The sequence below is a fragment of the Dermochelys coriacea genome, chromosome 3 (genome assembly GCF_009764565.3).
Source record: "Dermochelys coriacea isolate rDerCor1 chromosome 3, rDerCor1.pri.v4, whole genome shotgun sequence".
NCBI lineage: Eukaryota > Metazoa > Chordata > Testudines > Dermochelyidae > Dermochelys > Dermochelys coriacea.
In genome coordinates, this window is record NC_050070.1 from 56,466,113 (window position 1) to 56,481,048 (window position 14,936).

At 40.4% G+C, this 14,936-nt stretch overlaps 1 protein-coding gene across 2 annotated transcripts in view; it reads left to right on the forward strand.

Moving 5' to 3' along the window:
* Positions 1-14,936, forward strand: part of SMAP1 (small ArfGAP 1) — a 225,809-nt gene that overhangs the window by 23,539 nt on the left and 187,334 nt on the right. For both annotated transcript variants that reach the window (XM_038397189.2, XM_038397191.2), the window contains exon 2: positions 8,722-8,855. In XM_038397189.2, the coding sequence (XP_038253117.1) occupies positions 8,722-8,855 (134 nt within the window). The remainder of the gene's footprint in view (positions 1-8,721; positions 8,856-14,936) is intronic.

Genomic DNA, 14,936 nt, shown 5'->3' on the forward strand with positions numbered 1-14,936 from the left:
ATTAGAGAAATGTGCATTTCTGCAGTAAAATACCTGTCAACTCTTCAAAATTTTAGTAGCTGAATTTCATAGCAAATTTAGACTTGAAATTTGATTTCTGATCATGAAGAATATGAGGTGTGTAACATCTGATTAAAGTAACTGAGATGAGAAAAAGGGTGTCTTGAACAATAGACTTGTTATCCTCAAAATGTGCTTTCATCGTCTGGAAAAAAAAGATCCTGATGTGCAGAATTTGCTGCTTGTGTAACATGGGCTATTCATTCAACAGTCCAAATTTAATTTTGAATATAATTCTGTTGGATAGTTAACCCACATCACATACACTTTGAAATTCTTTGAATCTTCATGATTTTAATCCATATTTTTTTTATTAATAAGACAAGTGAAGTTTTATGTAAATGGTGTAAACTATTAATTTCATCTGAAAATTTAGTCTTTGTGGTGTTTATGATTAGAATTCATTCCTACAGATGAGGTATTTTGAATATTGTTTCTGATTTTGTTTGCTTTGTGTTCTTCAAATAAAGTCTCCTTCTTCCGTCATAAAATGGGATTGAAAATGTCAGTGACTATGTAATTAAGTTGTGTGAACAGGTTCTAGTGGAATTGCCTGTGACTGACTTCGTCTAATTGATTCTGATGCCATTCATCTGTGAAGCTTTAGGGAGCTGAACTTAGTTATCATTTGACCTGCAAAATACACCATGACTTGTTGCACTTAAGTCAAGTAGCAACCATGTTTTTCTATATGAAAATTTTTTATTTCAGCTTCAACCATCAATGTTGCCTTCTAGAAGTTAAATAACTACTTCTGGACCAGCAACCTGTTATCTGATTGAGATCAATGGAAGCTAAGTTACCAACTAACAGTTGATATGTGGGACAATCAGCTCTCAAAATTCGGAGGGAGTAGTGAGGGTAAGATCAGGAAGAAATGGCAGGAAGGTGTGTATTTTCCCATAGCTGACTTCTGTGAGAGCCGCTAAAAAGTCATCTTTGGGCTATTGCATACCTGCTTTTTCACCAACTTTGTAGGTTTCTTGTTGGACTGAATTGCTTACAAGAAACTACCCTTCACAAATTTGCTTTCTCCATTTCTTAGTGTAGTCTAAGCCCTGGTCTACACTACAAACGTATGTCAATATAACTACGGTGCTCAGAGGTGTAGAGAATCCCTCCATCCGACCACCCCAGATTCTGCTTCATCCAACGACCCCCTTGCTCTTGTTTGGCCCACCCTCCCCCCATTTCCCACCCCTGTATTATAGTGTAGATGCTTCCTTCTCCTCTGCCATGCTGACGAGGTGTCAGGAGCATTGAGAGTATAAGAGACTGTTCTCTCATTTACAGTGCCTGACACCTGTTTCCCTGACTGCCAAGTGGATCAGCTCCAGAGATAGTTCTGCTCCACCTCAAGATGGAGTATGCTTAGTTTCGTTCTGTGGGCAGTGCATGTACAGTCTTGGCAGCATGTAGGAGCTCTGTGAGGCATAAGCATGTGCAATACAGATAGAATATTTGGACAATTTAGCTGCTAAACTTTAGCAGGTCTCTACTGAGCATGTGTGAATGGATTGTTTTCAGAGGCTTGTAACTTACTCAAATTTAGGCCATTTTTCATACACAGCAGAAGGTATTTCTCTGAGGGTGGGATGGTGTGATTGCCAAATTTCAAATCCTTGCTCTAAGGCATGGAGACACGTGAACTTTTCAGTGAAACTAAAGTTTTAACATGAGTAAAATGAATTTTCCCTCATCGTGGTTTTGGAAGCAGGTGAACCATTTTAGGTGAAACTTGCAAAAAAAAAAAAAAAAAAAAAAAAAATCAGCCTACAGCAGACACATAATATGAAAAGTTTCAGCCCAGATGATAAAGTTCTGGACAAGTTACAAGCAAAGTGAAAATAGGATCATATAATTGGAAGTGTTGGGCAACCTTAACCATAGGTGGCGCACCAGTTCTGCCTTGTAATATCTTAGATTGTGTTAATACCTTAGGCCAGGGATCTCAAAGTCCCAGGCCATCTGTGGCCAAAGAACCTCCCCACTGGGCCCGTGGAGGAGAGACGCATACAGCCACACTGCTAGCAATGTCTGCTGCAGGTGCCGCCCTCTTCTCCCCCTTTCCTCTGCAGCTCTGATTGGCTGAGGGAGTGGGACCAAGATACCATCATTAGTTGCTGGTCAGAGGCAGCCATGGAGGCAGCATCATTAGTTGCCGGGCAGAGGCAGCCATGAATGCTGCATCACTTTTTTCCGCAATGAAAATAAGTCAAAATACTGAACACGACTATCTGATGCACACCTTGCTGCAATCCTAAAGGTTTCAAATGCTCAGTTACTGAGGCCAAACATCAACAAACGGACAACTGAAGCGTTGCCAGATGTCTGGCAAACACTGAAAACTCTCTGGCAGGCGAAGAATTGTATAAAGTTGTCTGACCGTTTTATTTCTAAGAAATTCGAAATAAAAATACAATATAAACATTTTTCTTTTCTAAACACCATCTTCAATGACATTATTGGCCCGCTGGGAGGATTTGAGGGCTGGCACTGGCCCCAAGATAAATTGAATTTGAGGACCCCTGCCTTAGGCCATGTAATAATAAGCTTTAGCCTTGAAACTATCCAGCTCCCTTCAATTTTACATGTAGGAATGTAATCAGCTGCATGCAAATAACTTAACTTAATTAACTGCTGATTAAATATTCTATGGTTTACTCGCTTATAGACAGTCATATTTTCATAGAGGTTTAATGTGGGGCTGTTTGTCTTTATTGTATTCCCATATATATGTTAAGTTGGTGAATTCCTCTGAACTGATGTCTGCAAAGAATTTAGTAACCAGTGTCTCCTAGCTGAATAGATGTCTTACAGTGACTTAGGGAGGTTATAGTATTTATCTATCACTAATGTTGTCACTTTTTTAAAATATTGTATCTGGTTGAGTCCAACGGCAGAAAGAGATCAAATTTCATTTTTTATAAAGTTGAGGGGATTGACTTATAAAGACCAAAAAAACCCACTAAGGGTGTGTAGTTAGACAAAGCTGGAGTGTGAAGAGAGATCATTGACTAATCTGAATTCTGTAAAAGTGATAAACCAAACATTGGGGAACTCGGTAGTGATAATGCTATGCCTTTCATCACCGTGTGTGTTTGTGTTTTCTGGGCTGGTTGTCCCACTCCTCCTTGGTATTGCCCCATTTAGAAACTCGTTGCAGAAAACTACTAGCATAATTCCTAATAAATGAAAATAAATGTAGAAAGCCTTAATGAATAAAAAAGGGACATAGTTCATATAGTTCATATATTATCCTTCATAGATGAAAATATTTTTATGTAGTTAGTAAAGCTTTGTATAAACTAAATAAATGCACAAAATCAGCAAAGAATTTGTGATAAAGAAAATACAATATTTGAATTACATGTGTTCAGGTCTCTGCACACTTGTTCTTGTAGCGTTTGAGGAATATGCTCAAAGAATAAAGTTCTCCATTCAGCCCTGACCTTTTTCATTACCCCCTCCACCCACTACAGCTATCCTTAGTTTCCTCCTATGAGCAAAAGTTCATCATCCCAGAATTGATTGCTAGATAACTTTGTGTAACAGGCTATCCTGTATCATCCATTCTTTTAGGCCCATGGACCCAAAAAGGCTGAGACTTGTCCATGCTTTTCTTTCATATCCAAGATCAAGTGTCTGTGTTAGGTGAAGGTTTTCATATGCAGACTAGATAAAATAGTATTAAAGCTAGATTGCAAGGGGTCAAGGAAGTTTGGTTTCAAGATGAGTTTGTAAGATTCTTGATATCAAAAGATGGCATTTTGAGGAGGCGTGTCACAGCTGCTTGAGGAAAGCTGGCATGCTACGTTTCCATGGGAAGTAGTAGTTTCTACCAAAGTACCAGATGCCTCTCAGCTGAGTGGCACAGGTCTAATTTACAGGTGGTAAACTGAGTGAATTGTAATCCATGTAATGACTATTTCTTATGAAGGAAACAGTCGGCTTTTGTCAGTGGTATACTGTTAGCTTTTAGCTGTTGCATGCCAAAGAAACATGAATACAGATAGCCAATAATCTGGCAGTTTTTTTTCCGTAATTTGCCACTTAGTCTATGAATCTCACTAGCAACTTCAGAAATGCTCTCCATTCTTGATGCGCTTTCCTTTACGTTCATCTGTGCTATAGGAAGTCTAACCTTCTATGGGGTGGTTGGAGGATTTATATGGGCAGTAACATTTAATTTTAATATGTTTACACAGTCACAGTTCTGCTCCCTTACTCAAGTCTGTTCCATTTGTGGATTCAGAGTTGTTTCTGCTTGCTTTAGGGCATATCTGCATGGACACTTACTGTGTGGCAAACTAGGATGATCTGCAGTGCTCCAGTGTTGTGAGCACCCTCTGTCTGTGTGGGCCTTGCTGCTGCACATGAGAAATTCCCTCGTGTGCATTGATTTACTGCAGTCACTATGGAACTTCTAGCATGCAACAGCAAGGTCAATACACAGGAAATTAGTGTGCCATGCTGGAGTACTGTAGATTTACACCTTAGTTTGCCAAGCAGTAAATGTTCATGTACACATGCCCTTAGTGACAAAAATAAGCTCCTTATTCCTAGTAGTCCTGTAGAGTCAACACAATTAAGACAGCTAACTGGACAGTCTCTTCCATCTTGCACTCTGTAAACAGAATTCTCCACTAAGTTAGTTATGTTTCTGCACCCTATTAAAGACAGAGTGGTTGCACAAGTGTTACAGGGGTTGTAATTTGATATCTGATGACACTCCCTAGTCTAGGAGCCCTGCTTGCATTTGCTTTTGAGTAGATGCAGCCATGTATTCCTTGTACATGTGCATCCACCCAGCTCATTGAAGACAGAATTTTGCCTGGCAGCACTCTTGCCCTGTGGCCCTAGTCCCTACCTTAGCTATATAGGGTGGTGCCTACCCTGAGTGTCCCCTCAGTTTCTTCCCACTGATGTAGCATAATCCTAGATTATGCATTAATTATATTGATTACTTAAGAATTCCCAGTTATCACTTTGAGGGTTGACAGGTTATTGCCTTAAGATCAGGCCCAGTATTTAAATTATTTATATAGTTGGGAACCTTGATGTGCACAGTTGCAACATTCACAATATAGGAACACTTTTTTTTTTTATATTTACAAATAGTTTATTAATACATTCAAAAAGATTCAGGTGGCAAGAGACTTATGGCACCAAGGCCCTTGTCTGATCAGTCACCTTCAGAACTAGCAAGTGATGCCACTCCATGTTCAGAGTCTGCTGTTTTCTCGCAAGAGGAAGAATAATCATTCTCCCTCCTCTGGTGCATTAAGGAAGAGGTCCCATAAGACGAATCAGGGTCTCTCGAGGACTCAGAAGATGAGGGAGAGTCTTCTTAAGAGGAGTGCTAATGGCACTATATTCCCTCCAGCACTCAGGATGGAGCAGGTCCATCTAACTGCTTCCCAGTACTGTGGGAAAATCAGCGAGAGCCCACACTATCAACTGCAGTTCTGGCTATGGGGTGTCCTTTGAGTCCATACCAATGATGTCAGTTCCAGCACTGATTGTCTCCATGCTGATGGCATATCAGGTGGCTTCAGACCTGCTTTGCTTCTCAGTCCCTGATTCCCTGGTAGTCCAGGAGTTTTCTGGTACCATTGTTTCTACTGCTTCATCTCTCATTGTGCCCTTGGCACCTTCTGGCCATGTTGCAGAGGTGCTGGGTTCGTCGGCACTGCAACTCGCACTGTCCATGGTGGAACTGAGACAAACACTGGGTCCAGCAGCGAAGGCCCTCTTGATGGTGATGTGCTCTTCGTCACAGTTATTGCCTGGTCAGCAGATCCCATTGTCGAGCTTGGTACCATCCTTGGCCTGGTGGGGGTGCTTCCTCCAGTACCAGATGAGAATGTGTCTTGCTCAATACCATAGGTGTCAATTCCCTATTCTTCTTTGGCGCTGATGCCTAGCTCGTTTTGGGCTTTGGATGAATCAGAGCACTTGTTCACCCTGTTGGGGCTGGCTCCCCCTTTGTCACTGAAAATACTGGGACTCCTTGACATCCAGGTTGGGGTTGTCCACCTTTTAATTGTCACCTAATAGGCACCAGAGACCATCCTTGGATCAGCATCCATCTCTGTTAGGACAGAGGTGCTTGGCCTGGTGCCTGCTGGCCACCAATGGTAAATCTATTTGCCCAGTGCCTCCTTGGAATCTTTGGGATGCTTCTTGGTCTTTGAGGTTCCATTCACTGAACCATTCTAGAGTGAGATCCCCTGTGCAATTGGTGACTCCAATTCCCTGAACTAACACAGCTACAAGCAACCACTGAGCCTGTGCCCTTTGGGCCTCCACAGTAATCCAGAATGGATCCTGTGATTAAAGAACAGGATCCATTGTTGGCATAGCTAACTGCTTCTTTCTCTCCAGACAGCTCTACAGTGCTGGCCTCTTCAATGCCCATGTACTTCAAGGCACATCAAGGTCTCCTTAGGTGTATGATCACTTTCTTAGGCATCCAGGCTGAATTTCTTCAGGAGAACATGTATAAGCTGCTGGATATTATCCAACTATCCGCTCAAGGGTCAGTAGCCCTTCCAGTAAATGAAGCTCTCTTGAGGAATACTTCCACTTTGTTGCCTCCCATGGTGAAGCATGCAGAGAAGAGGTACTTCATTTCCATACTGGATTTTGAGTGTTTCTACTTTCACTCTTCCCCTAAGTCTCTTGTGGTAACTGCTGCTAATGATCAGGCACAACAGGGAAGGTATACATCTATGTCGAAGGACAAAGAGTCCAAAAGGATGGACTTGATGGGGAGGAAGGACTTGTACTACCTCTTTCCTGCAGATGCACATCACTGACTAGTAGGTATTGCTCTCTAAATACAACTTTTGTTGTTTGGATGCCCACATCTAAGTTTGCAGACACCATTGCCAGAAGCCTCCAGGGACCAGTTTGTCATTCATTGCAGAAGCCTGTATGGTACCAAGACTTTTAGCATCCACTCTAGATGAGGCAGATACCTCAGCCAGAATTATGGCATCAGCTGTAACCATGAAGAGGGCCTTATAGCTACAGAATTAGGGCATTGTGTCTGATGTGCAGCAGACCATTGATGACTTGCCTTTTGATGGTAGGTTTTGGTTTCTAAAAAGATTGAGACGTGCATCTTTTTAATTAAAGGATTCCTGAGCTAGTTTACGTTCTTTGGGAGTTTATACTTCAGCTGTACAAAGACATCACTTCAGTGGTCAGCAGCAATACTGCTTGCAGTGTTTCTTTGGGCAGGTCTGCTTTCCTGTAAGGCAGTGGCACTACACCAGGAGGGGGCATAGATCCCAGAGTCGAAGGCCCTCTGATTCTGGTTTTAGCCAGCTGACCCATCCTCCCCTGGCATCCAGCAAGTGCTCCTTTTGACTTGTTTGTCCAGTGTTACTGAGGGGAAAATCCAGAAAAGTTCTTTCTCATGTTCTGTTCATGCTATGCTTACTCAATCGTCTAGATCGTCCTAAACAGCAGAAAATCTTCTTTGGTCCCAACTCAAAGAATTGAGTTCATGAGGGCCCTGATAGACTCTACAAAGTTGAGTGTTTTTTTGCCAACCAACTGGTTCCATATGATCTGCCACCCATGTCTGGAGCTGCAGTCTCGATCCTCAACCACAACCCAAGTATTCTTGAGGTTGCTAGGCCCTAAGGCTAGATGCACATCAAAGTCTGAGGTTTTGTTTCTTTTGATTCTGTGGGATGAAAATCTTGCTATCCAAAAATATCAGTTCAGTGCTTTTAATTACTAAACTACATTCTGGGTATATTTACTCATTATTACGTGAATGTCCTTAAATTTTGATAATATAACATACATACATACATACATACATACATACATAGACTTATGTATTTAGAGCATATCTAGTGGTCTTTTCATCTACTCTGGGTATTTATTCTATTTAACAATATTTTTATTGTTGGATGTTTTGGTCAATGTTCTTGTCTGGGTTAGTTTACATGTCCTTTTGAGTAATCTTTGCCCAGCAGGAGCAGCCCAAATACCACGTCAACTTGAAGCAGAATGACGTGTGTCCATATGTAAGCCTAAACTGAAAAACTTGACTTGGAATGCTAATATATCTTTGCAGTTTGTTTTTGTTTTTTAAACCTAAACCACTGATCGAGATGATTGTTGTATGCCTCATGAATGTGTGGCTGCTGCATTTATTACTAATAACTCAGATATGGTAAAAATTGCAAAAACATCTTTAGTGATTTGTACCGACACTTGCATCTAATGCACATCCGTCAGGATTAATTTAAGTGCAAGCAAGACCTTGCTACTGCTAATGAGTTAAGTTTTTACTGTGAAATTTCATGGAATTCCTGACTTGTGCTGTCTAAAAGGTTTTTCACATAAATCAGTTATAAAATGATAGACAATTGTAGGTAAAATTGCCAGAGAGGAGGTGGAGAAAACGACTTATTTTTTCCTGGAATGATTTATAACCAGATATTGCTAACAGAGACACGTCTCATCTGTCTACTTAATGAGTATCTGCCAATCCTGTTTCTCTTAACTATGTGTTAGAATAGTGCAGAAAATCAAATCTCCTTACGTGGAATTTTTAAAAGAAATTATCAACTAATACTTCTTCTTTTTTTTTTTTTTTTTTTTTTTTTTTTTTTTTTTTTTTTTGGTTTTCCTTAGGTCCAAGATGGGCTTCTTGGAACACTGGTGTCTTTATTTGCATCAGATGTGCTGGAATACATCGAAATCTGGGGGTTCATATATCGAGGGTAAAGTCTGTCAATTTAGACCAGTGGACACCAGAACAAATACAGGTAAAAGATCTCTTGTAAATCAGCTTTTTGAACTGAAAGGACAGGTATAAAAAGCCACGTTGTTAGGCCCTGAGAGAGGGGACTCTGTCTGTCTGTGCCCGCCTGGTACATGGGAACAAAATAACAGGAGTGTGTTTTTTTTTGTTTTGTTTTTTGTTTTTGTTTTACTACAATCCTGCAGAAAACTCAGTATAGATGGTTTACTTGAAACTTGAGTAACTATGTGCAGCTACTCAAGATGGATTGTTCTACAAATCACCAGTTTAAATCATGATTTAAATAAGCAAGCCAGGAATCTTGATTTAAATAATCAATTCTAATCATGTTTTCATTAGTTTTTTTAGTTTATTTTTCCTAAAACAGGTTGATTCTCATTTGTTGTCTTAATTTCTATATTTTTGTTAAAAATGGTGAATGCTTTACTAGGTTTTTTTTTAAACTTGTGATTGGTTAAACTGCATTTGGAAGGAAATTGGAATTCAATTAAATGAAGTTAAACAACCTTGATACAAAAATTTAACAATATTTTCCTCCCATTCATCTTGTCAAGGTTCCTATACGAGTACTCATGTTGTCAAGGTCCCTATACAAGTACTCTCATGTCAGTTGTTGTAGTGGGTTTGTGACGCTAATCTAAAAAGTCCCATTTTCATGTTGACATTCAGTGCTACTTTGGATTGTGTATAACATCTGTCTATCAATACTGTTCAGGAGTTTTGGGAATTGGAGGAGGTATTTGTTGTTTTAAACACCATAATATGCAACCCTTTGTACTTCAGTTATTCATTTATGATATTTAGCTATGTTATAAATGAATGAGAATAGTATGTTCAGTTGTATATTGTCAATCGTAAAGGTGAAAAAAAAATTGTGAAGTTCTGGGTTTTTTTTACTTGTTTATCCACTTTTAAATGTTGGCAACTTGACTCATTTTATTACTTTTTAATACCAAAAATGACAGTCTCATCATGGACTGCAGAATTAAATGTTAGCATCTAAAAGTTGGTGGAGTATTCGAAATTGAGCAACGTTGTTCCTCTTTTGTCAGTATGGAACTTCAGAGTCTCACAAAATAGAAAAGGGGAGGCAAAGGAAATCTTAAATGATTAAAGATAGGTTTTAATAATTTAAACTCAATTTTTGATAAATCCTAAATGAGCCTTTGGAATATATAGATTAAATGAAATCATTGAGTTCAAATATTGATAATAGTTAGTGTGTCTTCTGATACAAATTCAGCAGTACTGTGACTTTTTTAATCAAAGCATTTTGAAACTTGAAGATAGCAAGATTAGATTTTTCTTTTTTATTAAGCATATGCTAATTAGTAGAATTTTTTTAAATTTCTTCAGAGAAAAATTTAACTAATGTATCATAATCTAAAGTAAATATATATGAGAACTCTCACCTGACGAGTTGCAATCTCGCATATGGTAGCTAAATTTCTTCCATATATGTAACTTGTGCTCCACAACTAAATATTCATTTATTTATTATTAGAAGGATTTATTATCAGAAAGCGATTTGAGAAAGAACCAATCCCAATTAAAATATTTTGAGCCACAGTAATTATCTACAGCTGAGTGATTAATATTTCCTAAATTGGCAAAACACGCCAGAAGTTGCTGTTCTCTTCAGACATTCTGCATTCCATATCAAAGTACCATCCTTTTGGTAAATGGTTCTTTTTAAAGAAATGTTAATTGATGGTCTGTTATACCTGTTATAAAGAATGAATTGTTGTTTGGGTCTGAATATCCTTTTTAATGCTATAAATAGCAAATTTTAAGACATGGGTCAAGGTTAGAGAGTTTGAATCTAAACCTATCAGTGCTCATGTTTTTATTTTATGGTTACACTGTAATATGCTCTCCTTTTGTGTGCGCTTGTTGGGAGCAGAAATAAAATGTTCAAAGATACTTGAAAATGCTGCAGGTTCCCTCATTAGCATGTAGGCAGAAGAGCAAGCATAATTTGCATATACAGCAGACCCTTGCTAAAGCGCGCATCGCTATAGCGTGGTTGGCCATGGATCCCAATTTAAATATTTAAATTGGGGCCATGGTAACGCGGTCCCCACATGGATCCCGAATTCTGCATTCTAGCAAGGGGCCGGTGTACCTGTGACTGGAGGAATTCAGTTGGATTTGTTGTAGGGTGTTCCAGTAAAATATTTTAAAATTGTATATTGTTTGTACAATATGTAGCACAACGGGGTCCTCATGTATGACATATGCTCCTAGGTGCTAATGCAGTATTGAAGTATGTATAATAACACAGCAGAAATAACAGGATGTTAAAAATTTGTTTGTAAAATTGCATTAACAGCATGCTAAATTTAATTAAAACTGTTGCTTTGTAGTAGCTTTGTTACCATGTTTAAATTGGCTGCAAAAGCAATCCTGATGGCATGGATGACCCTAGCAGAACCACAATGGCTTACTTGTGTCAATGTGAGCAGAGTAAACCTTATAGTGGAGCACATTTCAGTAAGGGCAATGCAGAACTTAGGCCCATTTGAAAAGAAATGGGAAAGAATGTTATCTCAAAATAAATGAGACTTGCACACAAAATAATATGCTAGAGGTAGCTGAAATCATATAGTTATAGTGCCACCCTCACCTAAATCTAGATTTTATTGGAAAAATATTGTGCTTACATATTTTTGTCATATTTTAATAATAAAAACTGAAGGGAGGAAACCTGAATATTTCATGCTGTTATAAAACTTTTATTTTTAAGTCATCTTCAAATTCAGTCCATTTCAAAATAAGAGTTCAGCTTGAGGAATTGCGTCTTCTGAATTCCCACTGCCAACTCCAGTTTTTTATAATTTTAAAATATTTCTCTTCCATTGTGCTGTGTGACAAACTTAGGCAAATTGGGAGCTGAAAATACAGGGAATATTAAAATTCCAGTCAAATGTATGAAATAAAGAAATTGAGAGAGACAGTTCAAGTGGCTTCTGTGCATTCCTACTCTTAGGTTGTGCTGGTGGTGCATTTCTGATGGTGGAACGCCTCCTAGCAATGCCATTGGAGTGCTTTCATGCCCCCTCCTGTCCCATCTCTCTCCGTTTCTGAACAGTCTGAGGACGAGGCTGTGGTACTCTGGCCATCTCAGTTCCTTACAACCATGGTTAGACAGCCTGGAACTTCTCCAAATCTGACCCATATCCACTTCTTCAGTCAACAGTACCTTTAGCTAGTTCTTGTTCTTAGTTTGGTCCTTTATTTTGTTATTCAAAATAATACTTTTTTTTTTTAAACTAAGGACTTTTGTAAATTCCACATCTTGGTGCAATCTCACAGATCATGTGGCAGATCTGAAAAGAAAGTGGCTAGGATTTAAGAGATGTGGGTCTCTTTCCTGCTGTCTGTCTTGCCTCCAACACAGATATGATGTGTGTAGTATACATAGGAGAAGGACAGTCTGTCTTTCCTGGTGCACAATATGTAGCACCTTTACTCCCCAAGCCTATAAAAAGTGTTAAAATGAGACCCAAGTGCTTCTGCTGCAGCATTCCCTTGTGACGAAACCCTCTGGTGCTGACCAGTCAATTTCTGTGATTTAAAGATAGGCCTGCATCTGACCCATTCTCTTTGGGAACTAAGCAGCGGCAGGTTAAGGTTTTGCTAAAGGTTCAGTCATAGAGTCCAGGGAGACTGGTAAAACCTGTTATATTGAAGGATCACAAGTCATCAGATGGTTGTTTCAGTACAAATATTGGCCTCTGTTATCTGTCAAGCCCACTTGGATCAGACTTTCCCAGTTCTAGGACAAGTGGTGGTGTGTGGTGCCTCTTTGGTTAGTAGTGTTAAGCACCATTGGGAGTCCTTTTGGAATTGACCCCAAGGAATCTGATATAGTCCTAGGTTTTGGTTTAGGATTCAAAGTTCAGGGTTCATGATAAATCTCTTGAGGCTGGTCATATCCCGAGTATAATGAGTTTTACGGTTCCAAAAGTCTTTTCCAGGGCTGAGCAGCTGCCAGTGTAGTGGTTAATAGTTGTAGCCCTGTGTGATGGTGTATAAAGCCCACCCTGGCCAGGAGGGGGTTAAGAAGAATGAGGAGTCGGGTGGCACCTTAAAGACTAACACATTTACCACCAGACTTTTTGTTGTTTTTTGTGGATACAGGCTAACACGGCTACCTCTCTGATACTTAACACCATGCAAGGGGGTTAAGGAGCAGCTCTGGGCTAAGGCTCCACCCCTCTGCCCTTGCCGAACATGCTTGGGTGTGAGGCAGGGTTTAAAAGCCAGGCAGCTCAGTCGGGGCTGGCAAGCCAGAGAGGAGGACAATCCCTGGGAGCTTCACAGGAGGACCAGAGCTGAATCTGCACTGAGCTGGGGAGCAAAGGAGCCGCAGCACCAGCAACTGAGACTGGGGTTGGAAGCCCCAGAAGGCGACATTTCCCAGTGGCCAAATGGGGTATGGACTGAGGGTGGAGTGACCCAGGGAAGCTGACTTGAGGCTGACATCAGATGGGTTAGCAGCCAAAACAGCCTGCCAGGGCCCTGGGTCGGAATCTGATGGAGTGGGAGTGCCCATGTTCTCCCCTCCCCTTCCCTCACATCATATCCACTTGGCCAGGTTGCTGCCCTGAGAGTGTGACTGCTGCTGTAGGCACTAACCACTAGATGGAGACCCTTCCCCCCGATCATACTCGGATACATGGCTCAGATCCTCAAGGAACCTCAGATCCAGAAGACAGTCTTATTGCAAGAATCCATGAAGGGAGTAATCAAGGGGATAAAATAAAGAGCAACATATACTCTTGTTCCCGTTTCCCCTCCAGGGCGGGGTGGGGGGGGAGAAAGCTGTGGAATATTTTCAGATGTCCTCAGAACTGTCCATTCCCCATACCAAAACTATGGGTTTATTGGAGACATCTTTTTCCCCTTCTCAGTTTTAAGGTTCCTTCGATCTCTATTTTTACTGCTTCCAATTGCATCAGAAATGAGATTGGGTCCAGTATTGAGTCAGACAGGTAGAGAGAGGTTACATTTCTACCCCAGTTCTATCACGTCTTCTCAGTGGAATAGAAAACCTGATTCTAATGACTGATGAGACTTGCAGTTTCTTCTTAGGGATGAATGGTTCTACTGACCATGTAGATACTATGAAAATATATAGTGTGTTCATGTTGAAAAAAGCAGACAAGGTGTACCAACTACCATCTGAAGGGTTCTCGCTGTTTCACACTTACCCTGCTGCCACCTCACTGATGGTGGTTGCAGCTGTCCGATGAGCAAAAGTTGTCCAGGTATGTTGTACCATCTCCGACAGGGAAGGTAGAAAATTAGATATTTTGGGAAGCACGATCTTGTCCTCTTCCAGTCATGGCATCAGGGTATCAAACTCCGAAGCTGTGATATATCATTATCAGTCCTGTCTTTGGAAGAAGATGGCTCTTCCTGCTTAAGAACCGTGCTGGAGATCAAAGAAATCTATTAGATATTACTTATAGAGGAACAATTTGTTGCCACACAGTTATTGAGACACTTTCCATATGTCAGACTTTGCTGCCAGGGCAGTGGTGTCTGTCATACCATAAGGAGATGTGCGTGGCTCAGATCTTAAGGTGTACTCCTTGAAACTAGGGTGGGTAAAAGATAGTTTGTGCAGAATAAACAATGTCCTCAAAGATGAAGGATACAAACTTACTGTCCAGATCACTCGGTATTTATCCTTCTCCAAGGAGAAGGTTTGGAATTCCTGTCTCAACAACCACAGGCAGCAGAATCCTTCTTCATCTTTGTTCTCCTATCTTAGCAGCAGCAATAACAGCTTCCTCAATAGCAACAGTAAACAAGAAAAAGCTACAAGCTTCATCCCAAGAACAGGCACACTACTTCATGCTCTGCTGTGCCAGGCTTTAGACAGTAGGTGTGACAGGAGGAGAGCGAGCTGCAGCTCAGTCCCCAATCAACTTTCCAACTTTCCTCCTTTTTGGAGTTTCACTCTTCTACTATTTCCTGGAATACTGGAATAGCATTATCAGAGAGAAGTGGGTCCTTGAGAAAGTGCAGGAAGTCTATTTGACCTCATTCTTCCTCCCTGTTTCTTCCTACAAAG